The 13,706-nt window shown below is 37.3% G+C and overlaps 1 protein-coding gene across 1 annotated transcript in view; it reads right to left on the bottom strand.

The window, feature by feature from the left end:
* Nucleotides 1–7,012: 7,012 nt before the first annotated feature.
* Nucleotides 7,013–13,706, bottom strand: part of LOC145688445 (von Willebrand factor D and EGF domain-containing protein-like) — a 613,451-nt gene continuing 606,757 nt past the window's right edge. The window contains exon 19 of the mRNA XM_081762680.1: nt 7,013–7,240. Within this exon, the coding sequence (XP_081618806.1) occupies nt 7,224–7,240 (17 nt within the window). The 3' untranslated portion in view covers nt 7,013–7,223. The remainder of the gene's footprint in view (nt 7,241–13,706) is intronic.

The following is a 13,706-nucleotide window of genomic DNA, read 5'->3' as shown; positions in this document are numbered from 1 at the left end:
TGATGCCTGCCGACAGACGAACGGATGGATCGACAGACAGATGAACATAGTCGTTCTATAAGACTTCCTATAGGTATGCATAGTAACTGTAGTTTGGAAGTCCTAAGAAATGAAATTAATTCAGTTTGTTTTACGAAAATTATCCGTTTCCAGTTTCTCGGCAAATTTTTCGTTTTCCGATTTTTCAAAAAATGTTCATTTTTCGAAACAATGTGGTCATCCCTATTAGAAAAGTCGTTACAACATTAGCTCTTTATCATTGAAATTGCAGAAAACATTAACTATTTCGTGGGGGTTCGGACTCCCGAAACTCCTCCCTTTGATATGTCCCTATATCATTGCAACACCTTATTCAGAAACTGTTCAAGTTTCGGTGATGAAATTTTACCTATTTGTTACTACACAACTATCGTCTATTTTGTGCAAATTTGTTTTTTTTTTTTTTTTTTTTTTTTCATTTCTGTCCTTCCTGAGATACTTGATTTTCGAAAATTCGCAATGATTAAAAATTTCCAAAAAATCAAGTATACAGGGTTTGTCCAAGAAGTAATGAGACTGGTCGCCGCACAGCGCTCCAGTCGCCACCAGAGCGCGCTCAATGGATGTTATCGGTTGTGGGGTTTTACTTAAGCATCGCGCCGCGTGGCAGTCGCTTCTGAGCAGTGAGAAAATGAGGATCGATCGTTGCGCAATTTTTTTTTTTTTTTTCATTTTGGTCACGGGATAAAAAGCATAAAATGAAGCGGACGATAGAGCGGTGATACACCATCAAATTCTGCGTTCGCTTGGGCAAAACTGCTTCAGAGACCCTTGCATTGATTGAGCAGGCCTACGGAGACAATGCCATGTCGAAAGCCCAGGTTTTTTGCTGACATGGACTTCAGAGACAGGCGGGACAGTTGAGGACAAACATCGATCTCGACGCTCTTCGAGTTCTTCGGATGAGAACGTGTCAAAATTAATAGAACTCTTGGTCTGACCGAGGGTTGAGTCTGCGATTAATAGCGGAAGAACTTAACATGTGCAAGTCAACGATACACAACATTGTAACCGAGAATTTGAACATGAGAAAAGTTTGTGCAAAATTGGTATGAAAAGTGTTGAGTGATGAACAAAAGCAACGGCGAGTTGAGGTGTGCTGTAAAATGGTGCAGGTTGTGGAAGGTAAAGCAGACGTTTTACTGTTCCCCAAAGTGAAAACCGCCCTGAAAGGTCGCCGTTTTGATGACGTTGCCGCCATCCAGAAGGCCGTAACCAAATCTTTAAAAGGCATTTCGGAAACTGACTTCCAGAGAGCGGTGGCAGCGGTGTATCGACGCCCAAAAGGGGCTATTTTGAAGAATTTTGAGGAGTTGTTAAAATCGCATGAATACCTTCCTATTCATAGACTCAGTCTCATTACTTCTTGGACAAACCCTGTATGGTTCTCAGATCTGAAACTTGTTTGGGACATTGTTTACTATCCTGTTTCTATGTAGACAAAAATTTGAAGGTGTCTTATTTATTTCGTTTCAAGCTGTACATTCCAAAATGGCCATTTCTAGGTTTCCAATCTCAATGTTCAGAGCTTTTTATTTTTCGACGTTCTAAGATACATCTCAACGTGCACAGTACCTAGGTACATAGAATGTTATCCATTCCATTACCTTTCATATGGTTTTGGTTTGAACTCATCTTTAAAACCTAAAAAAGTTACAGTTTAACGAAATCATCTGAAAAGTGCAAAATATACGCAGGCGCCTATACAAAATGGCCGCTACAAACAAAACTGGGTGGCTAAAAAATAAATGAATTCCTGTTTTCGACTCTGAATGTGGTACAAACAAAGGTAAAAAATTAAAAAATAAATTTTGTCAGTAACCTTTGACCTGGAAATTGGTAATTTCATTTGGATTGCCTCAAGTGTGGTTTAATGAAATGCTCATGATTGTTAATTGCTATAAAAAGAAAATATTTTTAAACGCTGAAAATAAAACTGTCCTTAAAGAGATATGAGTATAATATATGTTTTACTACATAACACGCCATTTCGTCAGTTTTCTCAATTTTTTGTCACATTTTATTTCATTTAATGCCACATGAAATAAAGTGTCGTAAGTGTCTCAACCGCTCAGATCTTCAATAAATTCAGTAGAGTTTAGAGTCACCTTTTGAGTTGGGGAAATCGAACCAGTAGGTTACAGATTATCTGGCGCAGACCTAATACACGTTGTTTTTCAGGTGCATAGTCAACCTAACTTACGTCCTTGACTGATTAATTACTCCTGGAATAAAAAGTGTAGGAGTTATATTTACGAATAGTAAATTTTGTGCAGGTATCTTCAACATCGAATTATTGTACCCAGATTCATCATACTTTTGTAGTAGTAAGTATTAAAAAAAAATCTTATAACGTCACCTACCAACAAATACGCCATAGTTGACAAAGAAAGGCTGTCTTGTGCGGGAAAGAAGACAACTGAGGAGATGCGTTCTAAAAAGGTACGTGTCCACCTGAAACAATTTTCGGCAATATGGTAAACTTCTGTACGATTATGATAAGATTACATGCAAACTACAACTTTTCAGATAGCAAAATACAGGGGCAGGTATATTTCTGATTGGAACTATATTTCTGGCAGATATATTTTATTCGATAGAGATGCATACGGAAAACAATATCCAATTGAAATCTCAATTTGAGCTTTAACGTACGACGATTATGCATCGAGGCTAAGGGTGACATTAATGATGAGATGGGCGATAATGGTGTAATGACGAAAAGAAAGGAAATGTGGGAACCCCTTGGAAACCCACGTACACGGTATTTGTCTACCACAAAGCCCACTTAGTGGGGGCTGAGATCGAACCGAGCTCCCCACGTACCAGAGATGAATGCTATACCACTGAGCGACCACGGCCTTTCAATTTCTAAGTGTTTGTGATATATGCCCTTTTGTTTGGCACCTTCTTAACCGTAGAAGTCGAATCTGGTGAAAATTTGACGTAAACATGTTAAGTTTTTCTCCTTACGACTCTGATTACATCAAAACAAGAGATCCAAAATGTCAAAGTCATGAAATATATGATAGATTTAGCATTACTACGCTAAATGTGGCGATCAACAAAGCGATTTTGCGTATGAGAAGAGAGAAATGTGGCAGAAATGAAGTCTGAAGCAAAACTAATGTAAATTAAATATTTTTCATACATTTTACTTTGTCCGAAGCTAAATCGGGCAAAACCGTTTATATAGATATTATCATGATAATTTTGACAGAAATGCGTAGTTAGCTAGGAAGAATAAATACTACAAAGAGAAAATAATGCATAAGTAAGACTATAACAAACTCTACGACCCACAGATTTGTAAGAGAGATGAGAAATTTGTGGACATCATTCATTACTACTTGTGATATATCGTAATATCGTGTGTTACCTGTTTAATTTCCTGATACCGCAATAAGTGAAAATAATAATAAAAAAAGTACCAATGTTCGTAAATGCACAAACATATCTGAAGGTATCGCATGTGATCAAAAGTAACTAAACCATAAATACTACAGTATTGCCAACAACTTTATAGTGTGAAAATTACAATTTTTGTTACAAGTTCCAAACAGTCATCGTAACTGGGAAAATCACCAACCTTGGCACATTCATTATAAACAAACTGAGGATAATCTGTTCCAGTGCATATCAGGTAGATCCAGTTGCCACAAAGCAAACACTCTATCCACTCCGGATCAATGTAATTTCTTCTAGTTGTCACTTCACACAGTTAACATTATTTGTTTCACTTGTAAGACATTTAATCCACAATTCAGTTCTTGCATGGGAATCGAGTACGACACTAGCTAACTCTCTATTTCCTTGTCAACGACAAACTTAGTTTAGAAATGTCTATTGCCATGATTTTGTCCACTACGCTTTCACTTAAGTATTGGCCTAAACTCCACAGTACACCATATGCTTTTGGAGCTTTGTGTGGAGTGCAGTTGTCCTGCAACGCCATTCTAATTGCATGTTATTGTGTATTGTAACAACGTAGTTTCTTCTTTCCCCACTTCACTATGAATGTTGCGATCCGTAAGAAAAAATATGCAGAATAATATTGCAGAAGTTAACAGCAATATGCATCAATACAATTTCACACGTTTTTCTACACTATATACTGTGATACATTTTCGTACTTTCCTACCTGTGACGGATTTCTTTTACACTTTTTAATATTCTACTGCTCACTTACCTTGCTATTTTTTTTTCTATTTCGAGCTTCCCTCACTGTGTCGCATAAGATTTATGATGCAATTACACTCACTGCAGGGCTGCTACACCTTGTAGGCAATAGGGAACGTGTAAACCTTTCAACTCCACGCACGGTGATGTCGTGGCAGCTGCTAATATATCACAGTACCTATATCTCAATATTACCAACCTTTACCCTTCACACACACACACACACATCATATTATATATATATATAAAATATGTGTGTGTGTGTGTGTGTGTGTGTGTATATAAAATATTATATACTGGCCAGCCAAAACGTTGTGACCATACTTTAAACAAAGTTGTTGGGCTGACGCAAAAGTCACGGGACACAGTAGAACCGCTTGCCAGGCAGTGACAGGAATCTCATTCGATCAGTCAGTGTGATGCTTGTGCGAAGAATGGAGAAGGTCGGCAATATATCAGAGTTTGATAGGGGCCAGGTTTTCACAGGCAGGAAGCTGGGAACGAAGGTCTCGAAAGCAGCGCCGATTTGTTGGGTATTCGCGAGCTGCCGTGGTTAGTGCCTTCCAACGGTGGGAAAAGAACAGTAAAACCAGCACCAAACGACAAGATATGCGGTAGCCACACCTCATTAAAAATGACGGTTGCCGTAGAGTATCGAGGTTGGTACAACAGGATAGAGCGCAAATTGTGGCACAATTTGCAGACGTTAACAATGGAAAAGCACAAACGTGTTTGAGCACACAGTTCCCCGTACACTATTAGATATAGGCTTCCACAACCAACGTTTCACGCGTGTACAATTCTAATCGCATAGCAACGTTGATTATGATTGCAATGGGCATGCGTCCATAGTTATTGGCAAACCGAACAACATCACAACGTTGAATGTCCGATGAATCATTATATTGCCTTAATCATATCGATAGCCTTGTCAGAATCTGTCATCTTCCAGGATAACAACTGATCGAGACGTGCAAAGTAGGACGACGACAGGCCAATTATGGCTCGATTATGTTTTGGAAAAACTTCATAGGCCATCCATGGGCCCAGTAGTGCATTTGAAGAGCACCGTACTGATCCTGGTTATCAAAAGGTCATTCCTGAACATGTAAATGTTTCCAGCTGGCAACGACATCTTTCAGTAGCACAACGCTCCTTGCCACAAGGCCAACTTAGTATAGTGGTTCAAGGAGCGTAGTGATAAATTGCTGCAATGGCTCCCAAATTCACCGGATATTTACCTAACTGTACACTTTTGGGGTGTCATTAAAATAGATCCATATGCTATATAACTGATATTAAATAATGGAACCCCTGTCCTTGACAACACGGAAGATGTGCGGGATAATAACATAGAGAATAAAGCGCTTGACCGTTAGTGATATGTTAGGTAAGGGTAGACCGAAGGCGTGTATTGAAGCTGGCAGACAATGGTGATGCAAGATCTGAATGTGAAAAAGGTTGAATTGTAAGTGAATGGTTAGATGACGTAAGTGTATCTAAGGTACCCATTGTGTTAGGTGTGTCGCAAATAACCGTATCCAGGCTGACGACAGCCAACAGAACTTACGGCAAAGAGTAATAGTGAACGGAAGAGAAGCTTCAGTAACAGGGATCGGCTAGCAAAGGAGAGAATTATCACTAAGAACCGTGGAGCGAATACTCTACAAGTGATTACAGAATTCAACCAGCACTTAGAACATCGTATTGCGACAACTACAACTTCCTCGTGGCTAAGCGGACGCACTTTTAGCGTGGGAGACCCGGTTCGATTCCGAGCGGAGCAGCGGACGTTAAGCTGTAAATCCACGTCTCATATAGCCTCACTACTGAAAGGGACGATAAACCGAAAATTAGATCAAATCAAGCGACAATCAATGAGCAATGTGAGTTTCAAGATCTAGAGATTTGAAGGCTCACAGGTGCTATAGTTTATCCGATGTTCATGAAGCCACGCTTCAATAGCTCAAGCAGAGTGAATTGGTGCATTGCCATCTTGCAAAATTCCATCATTGGCCGAAAACAAAATCTGGACCATAGGATGCATTTTGTCACCTAAAATATCTACATAAGCACGTGCAGAAATGTATCCTATGAGCGTAAACATAGGAACCAGGAAATACCAGAAAATTGCGCCTGTACTCTGACCAACATGCACTTGCTTCAACTAACCGTGCACCCACAGTTTGGCTCCTTTGAAATTCAAGAGAGGCCTTTCATTTTGCATCCTTACTATCTGCTTGCTTCACTACACACAACACTGTTGTAGCCCTCTCTACGTTCTACAGACGATCAACTAACACATTACCAACAACGGCCAGGCACTAACTACACATGCATCTTCACTATTACCACCTGTCATATCTTTCGTGTTGCAAACTAGAGCTATTTCCATTATTTTGATTATATTACCTGCCTAAATTAGCACACTTGCATATATATATAATGTGCTATATATGTAAGTTGTCAACTTACGGAATCGTGGTAGGGTATAATTGTATTTACTCGTTTTAAAAAAGAAATGGCGTGATTTAGCAAATAACTAACTTAACTAGTTTTACTGTGTTTGTGTCTTTCAATCTTTTAAATACAGGTATAGTTTACCAAAGTATTCTTCATATAAATAGAGGGTTTTCTAAAGGAAAGTATACGTTAATTTTGCTTTACATATGTTTACAGAGAAGTATTAAAAATAATTATACTTAACGTGGCAGAGCAAATGAATAACAATATATAAACAGATAGGGGGGAAAAGGGTATGCAATGAAATAAAAAGCAACTTAAAAACATATGGTATAGATTTTATTATATATAAGATCCGAATATAATCAAAGTATTTATGAATACCTGTTTTCCTTTTTCGAAAGAAATGAAATGACACGACAAAGGAATGAAGAATATATTTAATTGTAAAGTTTTAACATAACATGATGGCATTTGGACGAATGATGTGAGATCACTGCAAACGGAACTTCAGTTTCTGGTTACGGGAGATTTCCAGTACTTTAATGATCGAAGTCATCTAGAAAAATAAATAGACAACTTAGATAATGAACAATGTGAAATTTCAAGTAGAGACCGCACAATACCATACATGTAAGCTACTAACTCTAAACACTTAATAATATACCAATTATATAGTTGTTTTTACACTTGCTGGTTTAGAATCTATTTTCTATGCTTAAGCATAGAGATATGAGCCTACAATATAACGTATGATCCGAAATACATGTATGTTCATCTGAAATGGAAGTTGAGCTCCCAGCACCAAAGGAGAGAACACTGACCATTTACCTACTTTTTGAAGAAATAGCAACAATGGTCGAAGTGGGATGGTATGCTGTGGTATGTCATACCGCCTCTAGTTTTTCAGTGATCAAGACATACCGTCACTGGAAAGTGGATGCTAATATACCTTTAATAAATCCATTTTTATACACATAATTAATGAATAAACCTTGCACGTCTAAGATTTTATTTTTTATGTAGAAATAATTTCTAATACAAACATTTTTTGTTTTCTTTTCCCTAACTTTTGTTTCTAAAATGAGGGATCTACAAAAAAGTTCACCCCTTGCTCCTACGCAAGAACTCGTGTTGGTTTCAGATAAGGGTCACATAACAGAAAGAAAAGATAGTATATTGAGGCAACTCATTTAAACGAAAATCGGAAAGTATTGTTATGAGTTCGCTCGGAGTCCTTTTGTGTCTACAATAATAAAGAACTACATAACTGAGTCCGGTATTTACGAGATAAAAATGTAGTTTACGCAACTAAGAAAACGTTTTTCTTAAGTGTTTGGTTATTGTGCGGTGTGTCAAAGAAGATTAAATTGATTCAGCTTATATACTTTTATTAAAACATATTTTTGCATCTTTCTAATAATTGAATAACACTGTGAATCCGTGTGCGGTGATTACCTGAGTGCGTGAGTATATCCCTAATATTTAGATCTTTGTGGCGATTGCTTTTAATTGAGGAAAAGTTTTTAGTAAAAATAAATTTAAAAAACAAAAAACAAAATGAACTTCAGATGAAAACTGAGCAGAAGCAAACTACTACTGAAGCTCCAACACCCATACATGCTTTCCCTGTAAATTAATTCTATCAATCAGGAAGTTAATTCTAATGGCATGAATTTTGCGCATTTCCTAATTCTAACTAAAGCACAATGGGATGCCAAATTTAAAGAACATACGTAGCTGACATACAATAATGGAGGATTCGGTTGTTCTACGTATATGCACAAGTGCGAGGAGAACTTTGGGTGCATTCAAATCTGAAGCAGAATTTCAAATGGTTGGTGTACGTCAATGGTAAAAGCATTTGGAAGCACAGACGTACAGATGCTCAAAAGCATCAGGATATCCGAGAAAAAAATCTTTAATCACAAAACATCTACAGCTCACGTCCAGCAAAAATCGGATATTGCATGCAAGAAGAGCCTATATATGAAGAAACAACGTGCAGGGTGTTTAAACAGTATATAATTTGGCCAAACTAGGTAGACCTTACACGAATTTGCCATCATTCATAGATACAAAATGTTCATATGGGCCATATTTGCATTCTGGTCATTCTTCTGCCGATATATCTATGCACATTGCTGAGGAAACGCGCGAAACTTTGCCCAAGTGCATTATTGATAATTAAAAATCGGAGTCATGGTTGACTAGTCCATTACACTTACAAGGGACGTATGCGAACTGTGACAGCTAGATATTTATGAAAATTGATACTCTGACTAATTGTGGACCGTTAGTCATCGTGGTGATAGTCACTAGGTGCGGAAATACCTTGTTTTTACCCGCTACCTATAATACATATACCCGGTGAGGCTGTGCGAGTTATACCCCAAAAACGACGGAGAAAGGCAGAAAATGAAAAATGTATCCAGATAACCTGATACCTACAAGAAGGGGACACATGATCAAGAACACGGCAGTAGTATCACGAAGCAGTGTTGCCATCCTAACACAAACTTAGTTTTTCAAATAGAACGTATACCATCTTATAACATTAAAACAATTGACATAAATCGTTAAAGAAAATAAGCGAAAAGTAGGTTATCAGTATTGCCAAATAAGGGTGATATGAGGCTCTAAAATTGAGAAATCATGGGGTCGGTACAATGAAGCGAACAAATGCACAACAATAACAAGACTGCAGAAGGAACAAATGTACAGTAGAGAGTAAACTACAGCATGCAAAACACCCAGTGCCTAACGGGCTTGATACAAGATTCAAACCAAAAAGGGCACATGTTAGAGTAGCCGTAGAAAAAAGAAATAATCCCATATGGCACAATGCGGAAATGCGAACAGCAAGTCTTCCTGTAGCGCAGCAATTCCAGTGGAGTTTGTGTGGAATCAATATCGAACCATTTCCGAGAGCTATAACACGAACTGTCTTGGGGTTGGAACACTGCATAAAATCCTGCATGCCTTCCAAACTACAGAAATGACATCGTAGCGCCTTAAAAGAGTACAGAAAAGGTGGGGCACGAAACGTAACAAATCTGGGACAAGAAAGTGCGTCAGAATCGATTCGCAAAGATTAATGACCTGTGATAGGTGTCAGTCGAGAGTATAGGAAATTTAGCATATGAGACAACCATGAAGGGAAAACACACTGCTTTCAGGTTATCAGTAATATACAGGCATAAAATATTTTAATATACTATACCAATATATATAACAGAAAAAAAAAAACAGATAGTATGGCAAAATACATACATTTCTCGCCCTAGGTGCACACTCGATATGACGTATCATACCCGTTAGTCACTGGATGCTGTGGTTTACTCTCTACTGTACATTTGTGCCTTCTACAGTCTTGTTGTTCTACATTCGTTTGTTTAATTGTACGGACCCCATAATTTCTCAACTTTAGAGCCTCATATCTCCCTTATTTGGCAATACTGATAACCTACCTTTTGCTTATTTTTTTCACAGTTTATGCTAATTGTTTTAATGTCATAAAATGGTATACGTTGTATTTGAAAAACTATAAATTTGTGTTGGGATGGCAACACTGCTTGTGTGACATTACTGCCGTGTTCTTGGTCCCGTGTCCTCCTCCCATAGATACGAGGTTACCTGGAAACATTTTTCATTTTCTGCCTTTTCCCGGCGTTTTTGGGGTATAACTTGGCGCAGCCTCACCCGGTCACTGCTTGGTTTATGTATTATACGTAGCGGGTAAACAAGGCATTTCCGCACTAAGTGACTATTTCCACGATGATTAGCGATCTACGATTAGTCAGGGTACCAATTTTCATAAATATCTAGCTGTTACGGTTCACATACGTCCCTTGTTAGTCATAAGCCAACATTTGTCGATTGTTTGCGGGTCTTCTTTTCTAATTCAGTTGATGAAACAAGTAGTTTCTTTTTCTCTTTCCTCGAGCTTATCAACACGGTAAACACTACAACACTACATGTATAATAGCTTAAAAACTGTTTGGCATAAATATTGTTCTCAAAATTTATCAGGACCAATTCCATATCATTTGCTTGTTATGGTGCATGTAATATTTTGGGCAGAGTTTCTGAATCGACTACGAAATTACAGGAGTTTCCAGAACTCATAGTGTGGCACTGCTAACCACCGTCTTGAACTTATAGTGAGTGATGTTATAGCTAAAATGTCAGAGATTAACCACATGATGATCTTTTGACAAACTTTATGGTGTACATAATACGTCACCTAAAAATAAAAATAAATTAAGTGAATGTGCTTCTAATCTAGGTATTAGTAACCAAAGCACGGGCGTCTCTGGCGGGGGGGGCGTCCCCCCAAATACTTTAAGTACGAGATAAATGGATCAATGCTGAAAGTATTTAAATCTGTATGGAAGAAGTAAAAACATAGGTAGAACAAATTAAAGTTGTCTGTTCTTAAACATTAGGTTAATGTGATTAGAATGTCCGCCTGACGTGTGTCACCTTCAGAAGGATTTTTTTTTTTTAAGTTACTCTTCTTGGTTAGTCAAAGTAGTCTCGGCTGTAGGCAAACAATTTTTTCATTGGTTGACCAGCAACAATTGGTTTCCATGACAAAGGGAGACTGGAGAAGGGAAGGAAAGATGTATAGAAAGTTTATCTGCGAATTAATAAGAAGAGAAATCTACAAAGACAGGGAAATATACAATAGAAGCAAAGGTGACAAGAGGATATTTTTAAAAAGAGAAATTTGAATTTTGTATATAAGAGTAAATTTCATGCAAATACAAGAAAGAAGGGCAGCAAAGGACAACTACCATGACAATATAGAAACTAGAGATAGAAATGAGTGAATTGAGTTTGAGGAATATGGAAAGAATACGAGGGTCACTACGAAAGTTTTGAGATGTGAAATAACTTACATACTTAAAATCAATTTAACACATTTTCTCAAAGTATTCACCATTACACTGTACACACTTTTGCATCCTCGAAAACCACTTTTGGAAGCAGTATTGCCAGTCTTTTTCTTCAAGTAGGGGGGCGCGGTGGCTCAGTGGTAGAGCGTTCACCTCCGGTGCTTGGGGTCCCTGATTCGATCCCAGCTCGCGCTGTGTGGACTTTGTGGTGGACAAACACCGTGCTCGTGGGTTTTCTCGGGGTTCTCCCGTTTCCTCCCACTTTCTTCATTCCACCATTTCACTCATTTCTCATTATCACCGTCTCCTTTAGCATAACCGGCATTTCATTTTTCTTTTTCTTCAAGTGTTGAAAGTTCATTCTCGTGGGAGACGGGGACGACTAGACGCCCATGAATAGAGGCACGAGTTTGTCACACTAAGAATTTAAAATTTCGCGTTTCGTTTTTAATATTTCGCGTTTTGTCGCATTTTCCAAATAAAGTTTCGTATTTTGTAGCTTTTTCGCATTTTCTATTATTCCATTAGGAACTGTGTTCCTAACTTTTGACCCTCTACATCCTGGCCAAAATTGATGGGGATCCATCAAGTCGTTCTTGAGATTTTTTTTTGTCTCCCCGACGGACGGACACGCGCACAGAATAAATATAGAAAGGTGTTTTGGTTACAAAACTTCTTGAAGATTGTACTTCACGTGTGCCAGCAATGTGCAGCATAACTAGCAAACGGTTTTGTTTTAAACAATAACCAACAAGAAATTTTACTTGGAGAAGGATGAGATTTCTTTTTTTTTTTTCTGATAAGCTTATTTCACTTAATTTTCTACAGTTATACTAAGGTAAGGAACACTTCAACTGTTTACTGCGTTCTTGTAAACTTTAATCAAAAAATGTGGATATTGTCTCACTGTGATGTACTCATGGGAGTATGCTTATTATGCTCATTGTATCCTTATGAATAAAGCTTCGTACATTCTTACGCAAAAAAAAAAAAGACAAAGATAACCTCAATATGACAACTTAGAAAAAATAGGTTGTAACAAAAAATTTCGCTAAGTTGTCTAACATTTCAGGACCTTATCACAATTCCATATAACAGGAAAATGATAAAATGAATAGTTTTTTTTTTTTCACAACATAGAGAAGAAGCGAAAAGGCGGGAACACACACACACACACACAGAGAGAGAGAGAGCAGAGCGTAGGGCAAAATAGATACCGAAAATCTGATTTTTCGACATCTGTTCGTCTTGCAATACAGGGTGTCCCAAAAGTACCCTGACATGAGGTAACTCTGTTATTATTAGAGTAGCAACAAAATATAAGAGGGGAAACCAAGGGTGAAAATCAAAAATCGCATTTTTCTCAAAAACGGCTCTAACGATTGTTATAATTCATAAACCAATTTAAAAAAAAAACCATTATGTGGTGCAAGTCATTTCTCTGGGAAAAATTGAAATGGGGAAATTTATTCTTGAGAGTGCGTTTTCTTTCAGATATATATATATATATATATATATATATATATATATATATATATATATATATATATATATATATATATGTGTGTGTGTGTGTGTGTGTGTGTGAAAACGATTTAAGCAATTTTGTTCATACTTCACAAATAAATATTTCATTAACAATATGACATAGCTCATTTGTCATAAGTGTACACACGGAAAAGAAAGTATTTGACAGTTGACAAATTTTCTTTTGCCAATAACTCGGGAATAAATGAATTAATTTGTATCTTTTTGTTGTTATCCTTAGAATAGTTATAATTTGGTAACTTGCCAAAATAGGTACTCTAAACATTTAATTTATTGTTGAGATATCAGGAAAAGAAATTTTGTCAACTCAAGAATACTTTCTTTCATGGCTGTACGAGGGGTAGTTTATTCTTGGAGGTGAGTTTTTCTAGACGATTTTCGCAAAAGCGACTTAACGCAATTTTGTTCGTAATTGGTAAATAAATATTTCTTTATTAACCAGACAATATAGCATAACTCACTTGTTCTGAACAAACCTACAAGGCATAATTTATACTTGTAGATGAGTTTCTTTTAGACTACTTTGTTGAAAACGAGTGAGGCGATTTTGGTCGTGTTTCTTAAACAAATATATCG

The sequence above is a fragment of the Thermobia domestica genome, chromosome 6 (genome assembly GCF_964235325.1).
Source record: "Thermobia domestica chromosome 6, izTheDome1.hap1.1, whole genome shotgun sequence".
Taxonomy (NCBI): domain Eukaryota; kingdom Metazoa; phylum Arthropoda; class Insecta; order Zygentoma; family Lepismatidae; genus Thermobia; species Thermobia domestica.
The sequence above is the reverse complement of the archived record's forward strand: the minus strand, read 5'-3'. Positions and strand labels throughout refer to the sequence as shown.